Source organism: Acanthaster planci, linkage group LG18 (assembly GCF_054643075.1).
Source record: "Acanthaster planci isolate LZ-2023a linkage group LG18, COTS_SCS, whole genome shotgun sequence".
NCBI lineage: Eukaryota > Metazoa > Echinodermata > Asteroidea > Valvatida > Acanthasteridae > Acanthaster > Acanthaster planci.
This window is the reverse complement of record NC_141794.1, coordinates 12,907,212-12,931,690: the sequence shown is the minus strand read 5'-3', so window position 1 is coordinate 12,931,690 and position 24,479 is coordinate 12,907,212. Positions and strand designations below refer to the sequence as shown.

The window sequence follows — 24,479 nt, the reverse complement described above, 5'->3', positions numbered from 1 at the left end:
CTGATGCGATCAGGTTTACACCATCTCTGAAAATCATTTAACCAATTGGGATCCCAAGTCCCTCGTATCCTGATTACACACCGCAGGCCATGCTGGACTCTCTCGCCGATATTAATAAAATCAGATCTTGTGGATAAGGGGGTGGGGACAGAGGCGCAAGGAAAGACGGCCTCGTGGTTCAAGATGAAAAAAAAAAAACCTGGAAACTTCCAACCTTTTTCCATCGGCAATACAACGCGCATGGCCGTACATGCGTTTGCATTTAGCACTATTCCTGATTGGAATTATTTTTAACTTGTTTTTTTTTATTTTATTGTTGCCCACTCAACTCGATTGACACCTCTCCGAATTGACTGGCAGTATTCGAAGGAAGGATTTCCCACCTCGAGGGAAGATGAGCAGTAACAGGAAGTGCATTACTGGTATTCCGAGTCGTCTATTTGTTTAGATTTTTTTCTGTTAAGCTTTACTGGCCCCCCCCTTTCTCTCTCTCTCTCTCTCTCTCTGACTTGATGGTACGCGTTCCGCGCTGATGGGCGTCCTGTGTTTCACAGAGTGGTCTCTCGTTTCCTACGCGAGGAAATCCCGTCAGCCCCCCGGCACTGGCAAGCCCACTCGGGCCGTTCAACGCGCCCGGTCGCGGGTACGATTTCACGGAGATTTACACTCACCCCTTCCACAAAAAAAATTAAATCCACTCCTTCCAAACCACCCTCTTTGCCCCAGCTCCCGTGATAATATATCTGAAAAAATATCTGCGAGGGTGGCTAACATCATTAACCAGTGCTGAAGGTTTAACTTGTAGGAACCTAACATAACACGCTAGGCACGGAACTGTGGCAACGTCACTTCTTATGAACACATCGTCAGTTTCCCCGACACCCTTAATTTTATTTTCTTTGCATAAATCGCCGAACTCCCGGATTAAATAAACTTCTGCACGTAATTGTCCCGTAAATTTTCTTTCCTTAATTCCTTCCCCTCTCCTTTGCGGGACAGGAGCTAGGGCCTGCAGAGAGCGTGGATAAATCAACTCCGATCTCCCCAGACAGACAATTATCAACGATTGTATAATCGAAGAAACAGGTCCCTAGCAAATTGGTTTCCAGGGACAAGGCAGTCATAAAGGGAGAGCGCGGTCAAAGTCTCGCGAGATTTCGAAAGGGGGGGGCCTCGCCCGAGTAGCGAGAACCTTCGCTGTGCGCGTTCCCCAACCTCCCGAGTGACTTCCATATTGATTTGTCACCTTAATGAAGCAATTTCCGGCGTTCATGGGAAAACTTACCATAACTCATTTGCAGCTAATGACGATCTACAAAAACCAACGCATAGGCATGCTCACTGTCTGGCGCAGGGGCCCGAAATTCACGTCGGCATTCCGTGGTTGGCTTCATCACTCGAGGAAACAACGTGCATACGATTTCTGATGGGCTGTGATTTGTAAGTTAGCACAGATATTCAATTGATTTGCTCCCGTGTGAGATGAGACTAATATGATAAGGTTCCCCAGGGAGAAGTATGGTAAGGCTTGTGAACGATGATGAATGTGTTGAATGTCAACTAAGTAAATCTAAGCATTTCTATCACAAGTCACTCACCGGCATGTCACACACTCAAACGATTCCAGGACTTCATGAATGACCTATCCAAGCTCCCCTCAATTCTCCTGACATCTGAAACCGAACCCCGATTAACCCTAACTCCTTAGGATAGGTGAACAAATAATTCTAAATTGGACGATTAACGACGTATTGGGTTGAAACATCTCCAACTCGCGTGACATCCTGAGATACGTTTAGCTGGTGGCTACACTTTGGCATTTCACGCAATGTTTCGCCGCCGACCACCTCACTCAAGATGGCGACCATCTTGTACTGCAAAGCTCATTTCTAAAATATTTCCCCCAACCAAATGTGCTTCAACAATGCAATCGTGATACATTACAGGAAATACAACGACATCCGGCAGTACGTTGAGACATTTAGCGACATACAGATCTAACATGTTTATAGACAGCCATTTTGCTTCTACAAAGTAAAATACTTAATTCGCATTTTCACTATAGAGTGAAAACTTTCTTCAAATGATTTGCATCGACCTGCAAATACAACAAGAAGAAAGAGGGGTTATTCGTGCAGATCAACGTTTTGAATGTTGTGCAGTGGTCACGAATTAGGTCACCTGTAACTCGTAACAATAACCTACCAACAAGAACAAGAGTTTTTTTACAAGCACTTAAATCAAATCATGTGTTTTATAGCTCCATGATCAAATCAAAGCTCACAACTGCACGTGACTGGAGATACATGCACGGCTTGAAACGAGTCTAGGCCAAGGTGAAGACTGTTCTCTTTCCATGCTGCACCTGTGAAGATTCTGATGACGTCTGAGTCTCTCCAGCAACTTGACAGTTTGTAAGTCCTCTCGGGTGTTGGGCTGAGTAGTCTTCAAAGAGACTCCTTCACCAGAACAGTTCTGCAAGGAAATGAACTAAACCGAGAATAGCACAGTAGAGATGCCCACGGATAGACGTCTTAATCAAAACCAAACACGAGCTGCTGTACTCGTCAAAAAAGAAAAGATCCTTGTATCAGAAAGACGAGAAGATACACATTAGTGGCTTTGGACTGCGAGACCAAACCAAGGAACGCCAACTTACAACAGCAAGCAACGAATCTGTTAATGGTCAGTTGGTGGTCCATATTAGTAATGCAGTGAGTGGTTCGAAGTTTGGCGTTTATTCCAGCCACTCATGCCTTCAGGAACAAACACCAATCAGGGTGAAGGAAAAAAATCACCAATTGAAGCGTGTCTCCTCCCACAATACTGCAAATTTTTAACAAAGGCTACGAAGTTTGTAAAAAGTAAGGCGATCTGAAAAATCATATCTTAGAATTTCCCCAGTCAACAACTCACTGGATTCTCAGATTATAATAGTGACGATTAATTGGTAGTGGGGGATATGCCGGGGGTGGGGTCCACCCACAAGAGAAAAAACAGCTGGAGAGTGGACTGTCCACTGTTCTGTTACGGTTTTTTGAACTTTATTACTGCATGTACTAGCATCTCCCTGTTTCTAATTCAGCAATCATTTACTGAGAGCTTCAGGTGCGAAATATCCGACGGGTGAGTCGAAAATTCTTCTGTCTCTGAGGAAAATGAACCAAAGCTTGGTCCACCCCTGCAAGAAACCACAATGACACCGGGCAGTCGTGATAAAAAAATTATTAGCGCTACTGACGTTGATTGACGGCGTGCCCAAATGTGATGTAAACAGCTTTGCAGACTAATCATGGAACAGCGAGGGTTGTTACTGTTAGCAACCATGTAGTAACTTCCGAACAGTCTCAACCGGTGACAGTAGTGGGCTCTGATCAGGGAACTTCAGAAACAGGGGGGGGGCGTGAGAGAAAGCTAGAAACTGGAAGGGCCAAAAGCCGCTAATGCAGCTCATGAGATGGAGAGCAACCCCCCTGGTTGAGACACTTTGAAGAATCACCGCTAGAGCGTTCTTAATTAAACCCGTTGCGTATGTAGACATGACCATCTCTCATGGCGACCTGCGTGGCCACGCATAAATAAACACTTGTTTCCTGTATACGAGCCTGCTGGAATTTGTTTCTTCGAGAGCGCTGCTCCAAAATACAGAGAAGAGCTTCAAAATTTCGCCCCAGTTGACCACGAGGAAGACACTTTGTGGCAATTTTGTGTATCAAATTCGAAGTAGCATACCAAACATGGAAACAGTTTTACAAGATAAACTGCACTGAATCTCCACCTGCTACAATATCAGTGGTGCAAACAACTTTACCAATAACAAGGGAAAATGCTGCTTATGCAACGGTTCTTACAGAACACTTTGCCCAAGAAACAACGTTTTTGTTTGACGTGGCCTTCGGTGGGTTTAATAGTCGACCGACGCGTCTCCCCACAGGTTGGACGACAGAGGAAGTGGACATCCGTTACCTCGCCCAAGTCCTGACGGTTAACGAATAACCAACGAGTTATAAATACCAAGTCGGTGGCTAGAATCTTTCATTCAATTCACCACAACACTATCGTCAGATCAATCTTGTAAAAGGTTGTAAAAAAAGAGAGGTTGGTTGCAGATCGTAAATATTGCACCAGTGTGAGACTAGTAGGCAATGCTGGAATGTTGCTCGAAGCGGAGGTAAACACAATGACGGAAAGAAAAATTCAAATTATTTCGTAGAAGGTCCTTAGATATGCGTTCACAGTCACGCCTGCCCCGGGCACCCGTGTGTTTAGACAGATTTTAGGAGATATGTTCTGTTTCTACATGCATTTCTTGTAAAGCTTTGGCATTTACCCCGCTACAAGTATCAACATAACGTACCAAACGTTAGGCCTAAAGTTATTCACACTAAGATTTTCCGAACTTTTGTTCAGTTATCCGGACTCTAATTTAAGAAATTAAATTTAAAAAAAAAACTTGCGTCATATTTTCGCATACCACTGTTTAAACTACAATTTCCCTAACTTCACGGAAAAATGTTCCCATGAACAAATCATGAATGTAGACTGATTGGAATTGAATCATCGTCAATCAAGCAAGATGTCCCATTCTGCCACTGATCAAATGTTCAAAGTAAACGTGGACACATCTTACGCGTGGATACTCAATTATTTCTTGGCAATACGACACCACTCGTTTTAGGCAATTGGGTTACCCAGCAACAACTTATCTTGCATTTTCACAGTAATTGCAAATTTCCCCTCTTTACGATCTGAATCCAAAGGCAGCGGTACCGGTTGACAAACGTCATCACTCACTGTTTACAGGAAGTACCGAGGAGGTTTGGTCAGAAATACCAGGGCGGCACGGGACCGTGCAGTCTAGAGGAGGTAACAGGTCGAACGTCACTCGTTATTACATTTCGCTGGGCCTTGCTGAGCGATGGGCGATGCATTTTGCCGTGCACTTTTGCTTGCCCCAATAATCATGTTTGATGGATTGGAAAACTTAAACTAGGAGAAAATCTCGGCACTGGCCGCTTCTAAAAGCAGATGTTTCTTATCACGATGGCATTTGGTCTATGTCTCGGAACATTTACCCATCATCGCCCACGGAAATTTACTTGCGGGATTTATGATCCAAAATGCATTTTTGCATTTACGCAAAGTGCATCGAGCGAATTATTGAACGGTAAAAGCGTAGACTTAATGAAATGAACGGACCTTCTATCAACACAGCCATCACAAAATGGCGCTCCAGTGGTGTCAGGTTCATAAATCAAAGAAGGAATTTAAGATTTGGTTTTGGTAACTTTTGTTGAGCGATCTCCAACGCGACATATCTCATCTATGCCACTATGCGTGCATATCGATTGTTTGTCGTCTTCTCAGCCAACATGTCTTGCATCTAGAGACTCCTCAGAAAACATTGTTCAGCAAGGTTTTTCGCTTCGTAAAAATCAGATGTGTGTCTTTCATAAGCAATACGCCATGGCATCGCCTTGAGCATCATTACCAATGATGAAATGATTCATTAGCAGGTATGTTGGGAACATTATTAGAATTTTTCAAGTCGATATTTTTGTCAGAAAAATCCCTGTGCCATCAAAACACAGATCGTCAGCTACAGCGGCCCAGAATTCGTATGCACAGCAAGGAAACATTACACATGGTAATTACCGTAATAATCACGCAGGACATTTCCTCGTCTTGTCTTGAATAACATGTAAACCACTGACGTAATTGAATCATTGAAGCTGGCTGTGTTACACACCTGACACGGGAGCGTCCACGATTGACAAAGCTCCAGGCACCGTAACGTAATGATTCTTTTCAAGGGCACATGCTTATTAAGAATACCTTGTATTTCTGTATCCTCATCAACATTCTGTACACATGATTCTTTTCCTAATCATCATTTCCGATGAAATCTATCCCCGAAAAAAGTTCTGCTGCATCCTGGCTTTTCAATTTCCCTCATTACGTAACTCAATGCATTTCATCAACGCAACTCAAATGCTGCGCTAATCAAGCAGGGATGAACATCGCAATCAACGAGTTTAATTAATGCTCAGCGGGTGGGTTTTAATTTCCTCCTGGAAATGAGACTACAAACACACTGCCTTGCTCAAGCCCCAAGTTGACGGGCACCTTCCCCCAGTTCAGCATTTAACCCAAATGGCCAAGAAAATTACTCCTCTTTCCATAATACGTAGACTTGTCCTAGTCCAATCACTACCGTAAATGCGTTATGAGAAAATACCAACTGTGCAGTTGAATAAATTATACAGGCTCACACACACATAAACACCTACATGAATAAGAAGAGCGCGGAATGGTGGGAGTTTACCTGTCAATAAACAAGACAAGCATAGGATATCATTTTTTTCTACCAACTTAAACGGTTCAACCATTATTTCGCCCTCCGTCAGTCAAAACTGGTCTTGCGCTCACATGCACACGGCAAGCAGAGGCGATATTACATGTATAACCATTCCCTACCACAAATTCGCATGTCTAGTTCTAATCTCAAGGGGGAAGTGCATTAATCACAGCAGTCTGAAGCTGCAATGTGGACCACAAGCCTGAACTCCCTCTCAACAACTCCCACAGGCACCTTAAAGTGGCACTCTTGTCTCCCATAGGTCACTCAGACCTTAGAGCAAGGAACAGACCTACATGTACAGTACAGGCTGCCAACTGGCACGACAGTCAGACAACTCCTTCAAAGTATACCGAGGATGCACGTTCTTGTCTGTCTTAAACTGGAATTAAAACTATGCGACTTACCGACAGGATCGTAAAATTACAAAAATAAGACATGCATTTTGACCTTAAAAGTAGTGAAGAAGACGCAACAAGATGTGTTGATTTATGCTGAAATTTAATGTATGGTAGATATTCCGCTCGTTGTTTTCCCAATAGAATTAGACCATGCTGGCGCATTTCTGGTATCCAACAAAGAACGCACAGTGCACAGTCTTACAAAATAAACGTAATATTTCTTTTATGAATCACTCTTGAAAAAAGGACCCCAAAATTGACGCTCCAATCTCTACTTGTCCGTGTAAATTGGCCCCCGGTGGTGAATCTGCGCAGTGTGTAACCAATAATTATAGCCGGCCTGTGCCAGCGTCTTCCAAGCCGGGCCAACCATGAGAGCGATTCCATGAATCACCGGTGGCCGGCGGGTGGTAGGTTCACGGTAGACTGGACGCGTTTCCAGGGAATGCGTCTGGTTCCAACACGCTCGGATTGGCAATACTCGTCGGACTTGGAATAACAAGGAAGTCTTAGCAACGGCCGGAAGCGTGTCCCAACAATCAAATTTTCGGGACTTTTTTTCTGTCAGAATCCACGGTATCATCGTTGGTTCATTTTCATAATGAAATGAAATTTTACAGGCAACACACTCTCCAGCATAAAGATAGGCAGTTTATTTAATTCAAACATTTCAAAAAAATTATAATTTTTGGTGTTTTTAAAATGTAACAGACGGAACGCAAAAATTGTCAAAAGATAATTTTATGACAGACGTCAGTGAATAATTGTGAAAATATTCAGGATTATGTGAAACTTGAAAACGTATCTTGAAACAATACATCGAAATAATAAACAACGAGGACCTCTTGAACCATTCTTCAAGAAAAAAATCACATTCGGTATGAAATTTAACTTGACAAGCAAGGAATCCAATTCCCGTCTTTGCATAAACCCATGCAATCGCACCTGTCTTCGACTCCAATTTAACCGATACCCGTGTTCCATCGGAGCGTTTCCCCGAATAAGGAGAAACCAAATCAATAGCTCATGATACAAGTTACCAGCTGTCTGCCTGGATGGAATTCACTGTCTTACCTCGCTTTGATGTGCTCAAAATAGACACCGGCCGTGCGTCGACCGTTAATGACTCCGTTAAGCTTGTGGGCCTACATGTATACGTGTTAGGCAACAGAAGTTAGCTGAATTACATTACAGGCCAGCCAGAAAAGTCTGATCTGTAATGGCGTACAGTAATATGGAGCAGAAATGGACACACGACCACAACCCATAGAACTACAGGCACATCCTACAAGCGGACGGCGAATCTGCAGCCATTCTTGGATTCCAAAATACAAGTTTATTTCAACCACCATGCACAGTAGCCATGTTTAACCCGTCTCCCTGTGTGGTATTCTCTTTAAACATACTCCTCGGAACAGGTAATTAAGTCTTGGCAAAGAAGCGAGCTCAGGCTATTGCACTTCTTGTCTGTGCTGTCCTGTTAATTAGTAAACATCCCACTTCTGACACCAACACACGAGATCGTGGGGTTTTCATGTAAACTGCAATTGCACGAAACCCCAAGCGATCATTCAAATACGATCTACTATCCAACCAGTGACATAACATTTTAACGGCCAAATTCCTTCAAATAGAGGAAGGGCATGGTTTCATAATACATGTAACTTATAAGCATCGGACTTCAAGAATAAAATGTCGTGAGTAACGTCTGAATTTACTTGAATGACAATGTCGACTGCGCAAAAAGCCACACCGCGGTACAGGTTTACAACCAAACAGAGGGCAATCAATGATTAAAAGCTTTGATATTCGGCAGACTATGCGCCTGTAGAGAGAGGTCGACAAGATCATTACTATGGACGTGCGTTTACACAGCAGAGAATTAAGATTATATTACTGAATTTGCTTAACAGTGGAGAATTACCACCGTCATTTGAATGGACGAATTCACATCGGACTGTGAGAGCCGCATAAATTTGCATACACTTATCAATCCGGACAGCTCCGCGCTTGGTGAAATCACAGAGTGGTAAGCCACTGCATTAGCAAATTAGATATGACCACTGAGATTATTTGAGCGTACACACGAGCCACATGCTCGAGCTGCGACCGCTCTCTCCTTCAATATGCTGCAGAACCTGGGGCGTCTTATAAGGGTTCCATCAACTGCATCCGCCAAATTCCTTCACTGTTTCTCTCCACGTCGACAACAATCCCGCGAAAATAAAAAAAAAGCCCCGCAAAGGAAAAAGGGCTGGGAGAGAGGGATGGGGGAAGAGAGAAAAATATCAATAAGCTCGGCAATCGTTATTGCAATTTTCCATGAAGGAATTTAAGGCAAACGGGTTTGTGGACCTGTAGGCCGTGACAGGGGTCACCTGACCCAACCGTCCTCCGGGCTAACACCGGGTGTTGTGTTCCACCGCCCGCGCTAGGACCCGGGTTTATTTTCGTACATTTACGGAGGCCATTCCAATAACGCGTTTCCAATCAGGGATATTGCACGTCCAACGAAGTAAAGCTCTCTCTTTTCCCCCCAACTCTACCCCTCTCGGTTCGACCGTGCTCCCCACTTTTAATGCGCATGAATTTTTTCCTTCCTTTATTTTTTTCTTTTTACATGGTGAGGAGAGCTCGCGGGTAGCCAAACTTAATGGAGATCATTTACCGCGGAGAACTAGCGCCGAGTATTATTCTACCATCCCGGGGGTGGAAAGTTTGCACGGGCTGAGATTGTTGAAATGAGAGTGCATTGTGACTGAGAAGAATGGGCGTAAGCATCGCCAACAGTATAAGGCTATGAGTGAATCTCAACGTGGCTTACAATTAATTTCTGAGCCAACTTGGCAGTAAAACAAGCAAATATCAAAGACTTCTTACTCAGAAATATATGACCTGTTCACAACACCACTAGATCTAATTCACTTTTTCTTAGCATTTAAATGTTTTAACACATTCTCTTTACAACTCTTCTGTTGAAAATGAAACAAAAAATGTATCCCAAATTTTCTTTTAACTTTCTCCAGCAATGAAGTTGAATTAACCAAAAAATTAAACTCTATATAATGAAACTGACAGAACTATGTGAGGGCCACACCTGGTATCCTCCATAATTACCAGTGAACTAAACGCTCAGTGTCAACGAAACCGACAGCTGCTGATATGGGCTAAGCAAACAACACTTTTTTTGCCTAACTGGTTAATCGACTTTTGCATCAGCCCAATTTTTAAATGGAGACCGGGCCTCCGATAAAGCTTCACACGTGAAAGGCCGGGGCTACACAGAATGCTGAACAAATTTACCCGGGCCGGATCATTGGAGGGTTCTCGTTTCGCTCCGGAGTCCTGGCAGTGTGCGGCTGGCAATTATTAAAAAAGCTGGGTCCCTCGTCCGGCGATTCTACAGCAGCGCGTCATTAAGAGGAGAACTCGGAACAAACCCGGAATAACAAGGCGATATTTGCTCTTCACAAGCACGTACGGCCTGTCAGTCTCAATTCGAGTCGCTCTTAAACTACGGAAGTGTTTTCCTTCTTCCTTTTCTCTTCTTCGTCTGCTTGCTCTAACGGCGTATCTTCGACAGGCAACCACACCGTTGGAGAAAGGTTGGGGGGTTAAATTGCTTTGATGAGAAATAAACAAATAATGAACGCTCGTGCGTCTTAAAGGTCAATATAGGTCGGGTTGTTTTTACTTCAAAATTTGATGGTAGAGAGGACGCCTGACGTAAATACAAGACTAGTTTTCTTTTCAGGGTCATTTTTCCATTTACTAACATCACACGGCACTTCGCCAGAGGTTTGATTGTATAGAAGGCACGTGAAAATAACACAAGCTATAAAACAAGACTTGCCATTACCACGCCAGCGTATCATAACTTATGGTTCGACCGTCCTTCGTTGTGCACGCAGACCTGGGGCTGTACATGTACGTTATGTCGACAGGCATCGGTATCTCAATCAGAAGGTCCACTCACTAGGTAGGACTTGGCCAGTCTATAGTAATTAGATCAGTAACCCTGATATCTGCTAACGCTGTATGAAAATAATCTGAACCACGCTGAGTACAACGCTCATGTAAATAGATATTCGGTCATCAAACATTCTCAAGTGTAAATAGCGCGTCTCCCCTCGCCAAAAGTACAATGCCTCGTATCTGCGTATATATACACACTCGGCCGAAATGACCGCGCAAGAATAACCGGGAGATCCTTTCTGTAGAATCTCGAGTTTTTAGATCAACAACATTCGCATTAAATGTGACCGCGCCAGGCCTGAATTGTGCTAGAACTAACAACACGTTCGGCCGGGCGGAGCCAACGACAATTTAATTCTGCCAATATATTCCCACTTACAACTGGGCAAACACGCTGCCCATATAAATATCACGAGCCTCGATTTGATTAGGGGCCACTTGACAAACTCTCCCCCCCCCCTTTTTTCTGCTTGTTTCTGACCCCCAGGGTGCATTACATATCGTTCAGTTCTCCACCACTCAGAGTGCGTGTAACTCATCTTTCTATCAAGACAAACCCACCCAATCAATTATGTTCTAATTGCTTGGCCACATTTAGTGTTATTTTCAGATTTCTGTTCTCCTCTCACGATTCGCGACCATTCACACGGGCAACGCGTTGATGCGATTCCCTTGTCTCGAGCTAGGTCTAGGTCTTCGCTCCATTGGAAATGCGTGGAGACGCGTAGACAATAGACCTAGCCTTAGCTCTGGAAGCCCGTTTTGGACACGACCTTAGCCCTTATTTTGACAGTATTTATACCCGCGCGCAGAGAGAAAAGATCGATCACTCAAGTCAAGTGACGTCACGAGAATGGCAAGTCATGTGGTATTTGTGTCACGTGCTCAGTTCCACTCACTCGCTGAAGCATGTAAACGCCTTGCACTGAGACATGCAGTTTCCTTCGCCCCTGCCCATGAACTGTGAACACATCCGATAATTTAATTCAGTTATTCACATCTTTGGAGAGGGGAAAAAATCCGGCTGCTTGACGAACGAGCACCCTTAACCCCATGGGGTGTGGACAGCGGGACAACTTCCTGGCAGTTGAACGTGAACTACTTACGAAACGCACACGACTTCCACTGAACCACGAGGTCTTGAAAAAGCAAACAGAATCGGTCCAAACACGACGTTATTCGGATAAGGGTCTGTGGGCAGGCATCGCAATATCTTACAAAACAACAGAAGTTATCGTAACTTAGTAAAACAATACATTTCACACGTACCTACATGTATTAGTATTACCCATGACAAGATATACAAAGGGGCATGCAAAATGCGACAAAAAACTCGTTAATTGCAATGAGAGTTTCTGAACTAATTAGGACTGCCTAAAATACCCCATTCAATTAACCTGAACTTAGCCAAATCACGCTGTTATTGAAAACATTAATTTAGTCTTTCGCATGACGCCAAGCAAGACCAGTATAGTATACATGTATGTGGTCCCATGTCATGGACGTGTTTTAACAGCCGTTGTGAATACGCGCCAACACTAAATGAAATCCTATAGCGGTATAGAGTAACAAGACGACACAGTACCGCAACACCTTAGCACCTTCATACAGCGAATGGCGCCTACACAAATTGTCTGCCGCACCTGTAGGTGATGCAAAGGAATGTTTGCATCGACACATCCAATCTTATTAATATATATACATGAATTAATTCTCTTCTGACAGGTTTTGTTTCAGTGAGGTGATGCGGCGATGATTACAAGAATGTGACAAGCATGAATAATTAAAATTCCCGTCGGCAAAATGTGGAGAAAACGTTCATCTAAATCTATTCGAGAACGAGCACACAAATGCCAACCTAGACGTGCATGCCTCAAGGAAGTCTAGTTTCCTTCAAGATCTACGGCAGTCGAAATTCAAACAATCCTAAAGTTCCTTTGAGTCACCACAAAAAAGCAGCCCCCCTAAACAGAAACCGACATTTCAAATGATAATGCTGCATTATTCCAATGTACGACAGCGACAGCTGTGAAGTCGGTCATTTAGCTGTCGAAATATCTCGATGGCACACTCGACAATGTCACTGTCACTAATGGAAATTTTCACGTTTCGCCTGAATTCCTGTACTTTTTACCACCACCTTTGGCTGTTTATTGAATACCGCGACCAATCATCAGACGCTATCCCCTCTCGAGTCGCAACTACAAAGCTCGGCCAAGTCGAGCGCGAATCATTTACGATGAGAGAAAATCTCACCATCAATACTGCAAGTTTAAAAATTAAACAATTTAATAATATAATGTTCTAACATTATTACTGTTACACAGAGTACATCAACATGAACACGTCCAAGCATCGTTTTTATACACATTACAAATTCTCATAAAAAAAAATGGTGAAAATGTCCAACTAAACTCAAGGCTACAAAGACAATGCGTTACAGCACTCGCAAGGCGAAGTTATGAGGGAAAAAACTGCGAAGTAAAGACGAACCATACGACAACTCTTTGAACTTAAGTGGCAAATTACCAATAAAGTTCTGTCACAACACAGGACAAATCTGCGCAGGTGTGTCTGGATTCCAGACAAATTTAAATCACAGGCTTTAAAAGCTTCACCACTGATTAACATTGACTCCAAGAACCTGCGGTTACTTGAAAAACAGAACACACACTTTCTGAATATACAACGAAGTGGTTACATACCTCGGTCGGCGAGACAAACGCTACCGCAGCATACCACGTAGATAGCACAGACAACGGCCCACAACGTGGTCACATTGCCTCCGACGACTCCGGACATGCCACTTCTACCAACAAGTTTCAACACTCGGCCTCCCATAGTGCTGAATACCGTCGATTCCTTCGGCACACAAAATCACGATAATAACCAATGTTCCCAGAGCCAGGTCGACAGTAATTCCTCTCCTTTAGTCTCTGTGTATCTCACTCCTGCAGAAACTACTTGGAGTCCCACATTGTCATGGACCTTTCTGCGTTGTATGAATCTCAAAATGTGTTACTCTCCGTCAGAGGAACAGAGCACTATATAGGCGAAGACAAACTACAGAGTGCATGCCAGTTCTCTGAATGAACTACATGGGCCATTTACCAAGATGTGCACTGTGCACACCTGGTTCTTTATTCTGCCGAGTGAATGTGCGAAGACTGAAGAGTTCGTCGGCGTAACTTACATTCAATTTTTTCCTCCTTTGATAGACGGCTGGATCGATTCCGTGGATATACAACGCTCCACTTGCCACAAAAGGGTCGTGTTTGGGGTCAGCCCGCCAGCACAGATGAAGTCTCCATTGTCCGATGCTTAAGTTTCTTTATTTGGACTTCGTCTGCGAGCTCGGGATTACACCGCCCCGTTCACCCACAGTGGTCATAAAAGTGTAGGGTACTTACTGTACACAACAGACGTGCATACCACAGCGCTATGCCAATACATTCTCATCTACATGTACACTAACACTCCAGCCTAGCCTAGCCCCACACGCAAGCAAGTCTCATTATGCTTCATGTGATCACGCTGAACGTCTTTTCCGAACGAGAGGGCGCAATGTTTGCGAACTGGAAGCTGGGTTTTTGTATAGCTTCAACAACGTACAGTTCATGTCAAGTACGCCGCACATTGTCGAATCTTTGTACATGTATTTTGTTACTGTCAGAATGATAGCGCGATGTTACAACACTTGCTGATTAATCAAAAGTTTGTACTACTAATGTCACACAGACATAAGGCCTCTCAAGAAGTGAGTTTTGGGTGGGTAGTCTTGATTTATTTGCTTTTAAACTTTTTTACTTTGTTCTAATTAACCGATGCCAAAAACTCACTGACTATTCTGTAATTGCAATAGTCTACTGATAGTGAGACCATTCTGCATTCCTTCGATCAAATATAACTTCTCTCAAAATCATAGACTGAGTTTTGTACAAGCATGGAGGAAGAAGGTCCCCTCCTTCCTCCATGGTACAAGTAATTAAGAATTTAACAAAATCGAACTTAGAAAGTTAATGGGCTGTCTATGCATTTTATCTTTTATTGCTAAAACTTAAGTCAATTTTATTTTATATTTCAAAGTTCTCTAATTAGGTTATTTTAATGTGAAATTCTCAGTCTCATTTCTTTGCTGATTGGACTCAGCATTTCGTCCCACCATGTTTATGATGTCTTCCAAGTTCCAGCAGTTCTTGATAAATTCACGAGCCTTTTCTCATAATCTCTTTAGAAACCAGATACTAAGTTGCCGATAATAAAAATGACTCATGTTTAAAATCCTTAAAAATGAATCATGATAATTCACGGAGAAACAGTCATCATCTACACCGATGAATCGACCAAAGAAAAATGTCCAAGGTCTTTCACTAGTACAAGCGTGACTGGCTATCATATGGCTGAACGTTACAGTGTTACGCAACAGAAAGGCAGATCTGAGTTTAACGGGTGGTCGCGTATTGTGAAAGCTAAGCGCCCAGTCCTCAGTCTTGTTTACGTCACCCATACCTCCTTTTCAGTAACCAATGATAATCGGATTACGTATTTTGTCCACGTCGGTGGGTCATAACTGTTGCTTGTGGGTTAATGAAATTTACAGAACGAGGATGACTGGTTAGTTTGTGTAGTTAGGGCCAAAAGGTAGAGTGGAGTTATTACCTCCCATTGTCTGAGACAAAGACATTTGTCATCGGTATCTGAATTAAGAAAGGGTTGAGCTCGTAAGTTTGGTTCCCAATTTAAAACTTAAGGAATAATATTTCTATTCGTATCCTTGCAAGTTGCATGTGTAAGTACTTGTATAACGTTAAAGTTAGGTTCAGGAAATTCAAGCAAGTTGCTGGTATGCTGTGCATGAATTCAACAACGAAACGAATGTAAGCACGCATGTACAATGTAGCGCCAATTTCTGGAATCAAAAATGTTTGAATTTCTGTTGAAAACAAGAACGTTCATTGAACAACCGCTTGACTATACACGATTTTTCCGTTCCATCAGCAAGTATGCTGCTTGTCTCGGGGGCTTTCCGATTCGTGCCTACCGTAGATGGGCCGTTGTTTTAGTAAGCGCTGCTCGTGCTGGATGCATCCAGGGGCTTGATAGCCGTTTCAGACCGCGGACATCGATCTGTTAGCCTCTGCCTACAAATCAAGCCGTCGCCACATTCCTCGCTGCATTGTTTAGCCGCCTCTTCAATACTGATCCCTCTTCGGGTTTGCTTGACCAATCACTTTCGTTTCTCTTATTTGGAGAGATTTGGGTCAGAACGTTTGCAGATCACGCTTCAAATCCACAACTGACAGTGAAACTGGAAAACACCCACGGCAAGTTTCTTTTAAGATAAAGGATCCTATTTTTTTCTCAATAAATTTTGTTTTTAATAAGCATTAGTCAGGGTTGAAAAATGATATTTTACACATTTCACAGTTCTTTGGACATTAACAGTGACATGTTCTTTTTGTAGGAATTTTATGTTTGGCGCTGATCATTTCAATTGAACTGTGCTTTCAGTTCAGATGCAAAAAACAATGCTCTAAAGATTAATATTTACAGGTTAGCATTAGCAAGGAGGTTACCAGTCAACAGTTTACCAGTGGTGGTCATTGCTTAATTATGAGCTACCCCCCCCAAAGAAATTGTTTAGCAATTTATTATGCTTAAAAGCGTTTGGGGAATTAGGTCCACGAGTGCGCTGGCCTTTTTCGAGACGGCCAAACAAAGGCCGGCCGGGGCCATGTGACCCGCGCGTAGAGCCCGTTGTCGCAGCTGCAGAGTCTCGCTACGTAATGATCATCCCTTGTTAAGAGCGCTCAGAAGACAGGGGATGAAGGGACTCTAACGAGCTTAAGCCGGAACTGATCCCTAACGAGTCCTCAGGGGGAATCTATCTGATACCAGATATTGCAGACGTATTGATTGGTCTTACATTGTGTCTCGGCCGTACTATTTGGACTCGAGGACTTCCAATTGTCTCCCAAAATCTACATAATCCTACGAGATAATTTGCTGACAGTTCCGCTGCCATAATTGCCAAACAACCAAATTAAAGGTCGCTATTTACACAGTGCCAATGGAATGGTCTCATCTTGATTTGGTCTTGGCTGAGATGTACTGCAAATGGAGTCCTTGGAGGCTTTGTGTGGTAGCCATCTTGGAAGGCAGTGGTTGGGGCCTGTTTGTTTCTGGACGCAATCAGCGTTCCCAAAGCTGGTTCCCACTATCCAATGGAGTCAGTGGACCAATATCGATTCACTTTTTGCGATCCGCATCCGCATGATCCACAGGAAACATCATTTGTGCATACCCTGTGGAACAAAAGCACTGACCTGCAAGATGGCAGCCATGCAAACCGTCTATTAAGTTAGTCGCTGTACATCTGCTGCCGGGCCCACGCGTCATGCATGAAGCTTTATTTGAAATCACTGGCCTTGACACGTACTTTTTTAACACCAGCTAGCATCACGTTTCAGGCATTACTGATGGCTTCCCGAGCGTGTAGTAAAAATGATACACTTCTTTTGTCTGAAAGCAAGACATAATATTTGGCGATGGAGGGACTGGACCCCAGCAAGTAATACGTACAGAATCAGGAACTGAATTTGCACTGAGAAGAGTTTGCCTTAGGATTTGTAGCTTTGGTTATTTTACTGGATAGATTGCAAGAAATAAATCATCCGCTCTTCGGACAGCTCCAAACATGATGCATTCGGACAAATTTCTTTTGTTTCTTGGTTCTTGCTCTTTATTAATGCTCTAATGGTCCAGTAATTGCTCGGTCATTTCATACACTTAAGGCAATAATTTCTTAACATTTATCATGGTGGCAACAATGGAAACAGTAGTTATTAGAAGCGCCACTACCATCTGGGCGCATGGTTTAGAAAAGTCCCTTCCTTTACATAAAATTAATACCCAGGGAAAAGAATTTCACCAAAAGCGCAGGGCGCCCTCGACGATAGCAAACGGGTACTTTATAGAGGGCGGGATAACCATTTCTCGTTTCTCGCTACCTGTTTAACGTGCTCTTAGCAGGACCAAGCAACAGGCCTAGGGGACCCGATTTGTAGTGTAACCTAAGGTTAGTGGTATTGGGACTCTGCAGGTGGTTGAGTGCTACAAAACTTGAAGTGTGAAAAGGAAGCTGACGAGAAGACCAGAAAATAAAACTTTAAAAGTGAAAAAAATCATGCCCCTAATACAGCTGGCTCTAACTAGTAGATTTAAATCCATGTACGAACTCTATCCATTGTGTTTTCACACAAGACGTCAATACACCTTGCACAGTTATTTTATGACACAAAATGTTCAAATAGGTATTTACCATCAAGATTCGCCAACGTCTGTCCCACCCATCCCGTGTCGGATCACGGCGTTGAGGATGAAGATGTTGTTTCTGTCTCTTGCCTGTTGAAAGAGAGCCTACATGCCCAGAACTGTCCACTCTTCATCTAATCTCAAAATGTTTAAAATTAACTGCAAGGTGTATGGTGGGCTACGTAAAGAACACCACCTGGGTCTTTCGATAGCTAACACATGGAAGTGCCTTGCAAAAAATGAGGAAGTTGTCCGAACAGCAACCGTAGTATTGTCTGTCTGCAAAGCGGCGATAAAACTGTCCCACGCAGCACGCCATGCAGCCGCGTGACGTTTACAAAGGAATGCAACAAAAAACTTAAAATTCCAACAATGCCAAACACGTCCATGCAGAATGCAGTCTCAGCGTCCGACTGACCTGCAGGCTAGGGCTTGAATTAATACGTGTATCTTATGAAAGCCTCAGATTCGCAGTTTCAGCCATTTCTCACAGACCTGTTTGTGAATCATAGCCGCAGCCAAATTTTTTAACATTGTGGCAGAGTAAGCTTACTGGAGGAGCTGTGATAAATCAAGTGAGGGCGCTGCAAGGATTTTTTTTAATTGCGGAGGACGCCTTTGTTATACCACTTGCAAATAACAACTCGTGCTGAGCTACATCGTATCCAGAAAGGTATATCACGCATATATACATATATATAGTGAATAATATTGTGAGACCAGTTTGTTGGAATAACATCACCTATCACAGAAAGACAGATTTGCGGCATTTGCAGTCCTTAATCTGTCGGTTCATTTCCGCAAAATAAATGCGACTACGAATACCACATTATGTATTGCTATCCATAGGTCAATAAGTTGCGCGCATTTCCTGTCCATGCAAATCATCTCACGTCCGTTTCAGTGTTTCCTTTTCCAAAGGCCAGCACAAGGAGAATAAAAACAAGGATTCAAAAATCTCGGTTTCATTGACGTGTGTCTGTGCGTCACTCAGGCTAGGGTAAGCAACTGTACAGCCAAGAATTGGCTGCCATCGACAACTTTTGCTTTCGCAGTCATCCAGAATTTATTCTGATGAACAAAACCTGCGCGTCAAACACTGAATGAATGACACCATTCTGCTAACGTTGGTTTGAAGAGAATAGTACGTTTAATGCGATCATTTCTGTTTGAAAGAGGAACAGAACTCCTCAATGTTTTTATAATTGGTTGACTACCATTAAGAAGTAAAAGATCATAGCCTTGATTAACCTGGACTTGACAGTGTTAAACTGATCGTTAGAGAGTTTGGAGTGCAGTATTCGGTGAACACAGTTGTCCTTGTGGCGTTGTTGGTCAGGTGTTCTTTGATTAGCTGTGTCCAGCACCCAAGCGTTTGATGTATGCGGCATTTCTGCCGAGTTTTGTCGGATCAAGATGCATCTTCCAAATTGGGTGGTTGTCTGGATGTCATACCTGGTCCTGTTTGTTTCTGTGATTGTGTGCATTGCCATTCCCAGGACCGAAATGGTAAATAAAGATGGTAAGTTACTGAAAGACGTTTGTTATTTTCAGTAAAACTGTAATCTTGAGTTGCTGATCAGAAAAAGTATTCATTAAAGGTTCCAGAACCAAATTGTTTTAGGGGGGCCATTTTTGGGGGGGTTGTTGGGGGGGTTAATTTCAACATTTCTTGATATAAATCCCTTCGTGGCATTTGTGGATAACACAACCAAATTTGGGGCTCCCTGCACGCTATCATAGGAGAAGGGGAAGCGAATATAATCTTCAACAATCGTTTTTTGGGGAGGGGGTGGGGATAACTCCCATGCCCCTTACCTGCCAGTGCTCGCGTTAGTGTTGTTATGGCTGCTGCTGGAGGTCTTGATTGGTGCCGTTGACGTTTCTAATGATTAATTTTTCTCGTTAGTGTTGGTTTTCTTCTTGCTTTGTCTTCTGTCGTGGTTACTTTATATTTGAATTACTGATCTGGGGGCGCAGGAGACTTCCTTGCGTGTTTAATGAATTTTCTTTCAATTTTTTTTCTCTCAATGTTTCCAGACACCTCTTTAGATTACAGCCAGGAAGATTACAGTAATGTTGATCACTTCCAAAAAGAATTAGCTAAGAGATTGTTCCGTAGTCGCTCCCGACTTGGATTCGGCTTTGGTGGAGGTCGTTTTGGAAACAGCACGTCAGGTAGAGAGGCTTGGACGATCAAAATTTACGGATCATTATTGTCAAGCGCAATTACAAATGATTCAACTCAGTTGTCAGCTGTTTGGGATGAAATGTGACAAGGGCGTATCAAGAACCAAATTTAGGGAGGGGTAGAATTTTTGGCGGACGGGGGCAAGAAATTTGGGATGTCTTATTGGAATTTATTTATTTATTATATTCTTATGGAATTTATCATGGCCTCCGAATTGGGCAGAGGGTAGAGGCAGAATTTTGGCTCTCTTTCTTTTTAAACGAAGGTGGAAAATTCCACAAAAGATCATACAAATATTTTTAGCAGCAAGTCGAAAGTGTTCAGATTTTTAATGCAAATTTTTTGGTTCCCATGCACAGGGAAAATACCTGAAGCAGCGATGAAGTGTATGATAGGCATTTCGGTGTCGGCCGCAGGTTTCCTCGCTTCAATGCTCCTGCTTTCTTTTCGAAAAAAATTTAAGAGGTGGGTGAAATGATGTCCGTCGTGCAACTCACCATCAGCTGCGAAGTCCCAGGCAATGGGCAGGTTTGGCATTCTGCGCATGCCCACAATTAAGGGCGTCTGAGGTCATTCGGGAAGGGCTATTCTGCGCAGGTGAAGTGTGCCCTATCAGCACTGCCATATGCCGACTCAAAGTGTACTTCGTTCCCGAATGACCTTTCTTTTTTGAAAGACCGAGCTGACTCGCAACCAAAAACCGATATTTGGTGTTCAAATTCTTACGTAAAGAATCTCTGTGTCCTAATTGCGTCCTTGTATTAAAGCACAGACAATGACCAAAATTATGGGAACGTGATTTGTGTGAGAATCTTTGTCCAGAAATCAAACCCTCCACGTTATGGAGGCCTTTGAGGAACTCCCTAATCCGTTTGGCACGTGAAGGTATTAACCGTTTCAGGATTTATTGGGCAATTTGATAATAAAGGTTCATACAAAAAGACTAACAAAGTTTGGCTGGCTTAGGTTATGTCATCTTAGACTTCTAGGCATCAATGTTAACTGTACACGAGTGAAGGGGAATGTCTCCCTAAAAAGGCATCGATTCGGGGTAATTACTTCAGGTTGTATTGCTGATTGACACTTTTTAATTATAAAGCAATTGACTTGACCTTTCTAACATTATTTTGGCTAGCAAGCTGGTATGTTGATGATTTCTTGCTCAATGATTTCGACGCAGGTATTGCAACAGAACTTACCGTTATCTCTACAAGCGCTGGGCTGACAGATACGAGTTGGACCGTCAGGGGATCATGGAAGACTTGGACGACGACCACCTTTCATCATCTGGACAAGTTGTCGTAGATCGTGTCGTCTTCCAGGCGGGCAAGTCCACACGTCGGAACAGCACCGGCGGCACGAAGCAAGACTACACGGCCGTGCCACCCGATTCACCGGTAAAGACCGTGCCGTCCTCAGTAGCGGAAACGGTCTGCCCTCTCACTCTATCAGGCCCACAAAGAAACCCGAAAGTCCCTTAAGTCCTCACAAGCAGATAGAGGGAACTGTCGGCTCGCAGAAATCTGATTATGATGGCTAAATGTTGTTTTTCAAAAGTTTTAGACCTACATGTACCCTCTGAATAGTTATTATGGTTGCGCCTGACCGCGAGATAGCAGTTTGCTTGCGTAATTGCAATGAAAAACAAAGGTGGTTGGAGGAAAATAGTCTCGTGATCTCTGAGGAAGGTTCTACACATACATTTAAGAGGCAACCTAGCTCTTATTGATACTTAAATATAAAGACAGTACCCTTACCCCGGTACCCTTATCGGCTATCTAGATTACTGCGGGTACCATGATATGGCCTTTTGGGGAATACACCTGCATAAACGCTGCTTTTCGCTATTGAGATTGTCGGCCCGGGGCTTGTTTGTCTTCCAGTATGAATCTATACTTTAAGTCTGTACTACAAATGTTAAACGAAAATGAACTTAAACATCTGCATTATTGCCCTACACCATAGGATTATGATCATGACATGCCAATAATTGGATGAAACGTTTATTAATAAGGTATGATTACTGTGTGTATTTTTATACCGAGGGCACATTTTGGCACTTAGACAATTGTTTACTTTGACCTATTACGGTCGATAGGGAATGTAAAATACTGGCATTTGTAAAATTAATATCAATTTTAAAGACTTTCAGTTTTCATGATAATCGCCATCGTCACCATTATCTGGTGCCAGGGGGCAATCAGCTCATGTAAAAGTGCATCTTGCCACCCCCTCCCCCAAAGTGTCTGGATCCAACCTTGAGGTTATTATGCTATGAATATAATTATGGTGTACTTGGGTGCTACCGTAATTCGTTGTGTGCTTGCTTGTGCATAGCCAAGGAAAGTAAATGAACAAAGCATGTAAGCAAAATGGGAAAATAAATACAGGTATCAAGTGATACAAAAAATATGCGTTAAAACTGAGTAGTGCACAAAGGCGTGGGAGTGAACATACGTGGCCTGCAGACGCTTCTCCATATTAGGGGTCTTCCATTTTTGTCCTTTTCACAAACGTACAAAGCGTACTATTTTCATGCCCCCCCTCCTCCCCTCTAAAAGAGGACAAAATGGATGAACAAAAAATGATTTAATGTGGAGTAGATGACCAGAGAATAGTAGTAGGAGGAAAAACAATGTTTATGAAAGGCCTTAACATTCGCGGTTTTGCGATTGCCCGGGACAAATTTCTTCTTTCAGTTCGGGCAAGTAAAAATTAAGGACAAATTGCCTGATGGACAGGTACTTTTTTCTTACAATAAAAATGTCTATATTCAATAATGTTATTGCACCCATGTGGAAGCGAAACACTTGCCTTGATGGTCTCTTGCACGAGAAACGAAAATGAAAATGTTGGTAGGAAACGAAGAATTCGTCTCATCTTAACATACAATGAATTTATGATTCATTTTATCATGTAAAGGATTTATGATATGAGTGTCATTCTGCCACATGAAAAAGATATCACAAACTAGAATTTTGAGTACTTAATGCCACGAGTGCATACAGACTCAAAACACAGTGTCAACTAAAATACCTTGTGATTGATTCGCAATTCTGGATGGGAAAACTCCCTGTATAGGTCTATGAATTAATTTTAGGATTTTTTTAGCCCTGCAGGACGTATATTTTAACACTTTATGCTCAGTGTTTGCCCCCCGAAGGCTTGTAAAAAATTCGAACATACTTTGGTGTGACTTGAACCCACGAGTTCCTGCTTACTATAGTGCAGACGTCCTAACCACTCGACCACCGAGCTTGCCGGTGTCGACTGGCTGGTTCGAGTCACATGTGCTATAGCAGCGCCGAACTGCGAACAACCATCTCTGTATATTCCGTCATAATTCATTGCCCGGTTTCGATGTATTTGCAATTTTACCACCTTGTCGCCACACTACAATAGGAAACTGGCACACCAAGATGCGCGTGCTCTTCCTTCAATGGTTTCCAGAGTAACAAGGATGTATCAAAGGGAAGAGGGAGGTGTTTTTTCATTTTTTGTTACTAGCAGCAAATTGGAGCGTAAAACGTAACGAAGAGATACTCAAAGGGTGCCTCATCATGCGATGAGCCTTTGTTTTCATTTCTGTTGATGATATTACATTTTAAAGGTCACAACGCTCGTAACGGCTCAGCGCGCTAATATGAACGACAAAGGGATTTCTACTTGACTGTTGCTTCTTCATCCTTATGCTAGACTAGCCTCCAGTCAGTGATTGGCCAGAGATTGCTATTGATCTTCACGATCGCTTCTGCACACTACGCGACATGTGCAAGGTTCTTTTTTTCCCTCTCTCTTTTTCTCTTTTTCCCCGAGTACCAAAACGTTGTTACCTTCGAAGCCAATTACGGGTGATCGATTCTCCAATTATCTTCTTGTAAAAATTGTAATGGGACTTGCTACTAGATTTGAACGGAGCAGTATTGGTTCAGATCGTAAGGCACATTACTACATTATAGAGAACTGTTCCACTCCATCATTAGCCACACACGAGTATTACCATTATTCAAGTGGACGGACTGGTACATTTGGGTGAATGCATGTATTTCATAGTCATACGGACTTTCCATTGTAATATAATTCTTACAGTTAGCATTTGGATAATTAACCACAAATTATACACTGCCCACTCGTAAAGAAATCCCCATTCCAGTGACGGATACAGTTTGCATTTTTATCGAGGGCATTTTCCCAGCTCAACTTTAAGCTTAACTTGCATATGCCATTTATAGTATTCACA

At 42.9% G+C, this 24,479-nt stretch overlaps 2 protein-coding genes across 2 annotated transcripts in view; one reads left to right on the top strand and one right to left on the bottom strand.

Moving 5' to 3' along the window:
- Positions 1 to 14,244, bottom strand: part of LOC110985702 (uncharacterized) — a 66,907-nt gene extending 52,663 nt beyond the window's left edge. The window contains exon 1 of the mRNA XM_022246915.2: positions 13,440 to 14,244. Within this exon, the coding sequence (XP_022102607.1) occupies positions 13,440 to 13,575 (136 nt within the window). The 5' untranslated portion in view covers positions 13,576 to 14,244. The remainder of the gene's footprint in view (positions 1 to 13,439) is intronic.
- A 4,813-nt stretch (positions 14,245 to 19,057) lies between these two features.
- On the top strand, positions 19,058 to 23,027 carry LOC110985693 (uncharacterized). The gene is made up of 4 exons (XM_022246905.2): positions 19,058 to 19,570; positions 20,089 to 20,226; positions 20,599 to 20,704; positions 21,420 to 23,027. Exons 1-4 carry the CDS (start codon positions 19,465 to 19,467, stop codon positions 21,718 to 21,720), a joined length of 651 nt encoding a protein of 216 aa, XP_022102597.1. The 5' UTR covers positions 19,058 to 19,464; the 3' UTR covers positions 21,721 to 23,027.
- The last annotated feature ends 1,452 nt before the right edge of the window (positions 23,028 to 24,479 follow it).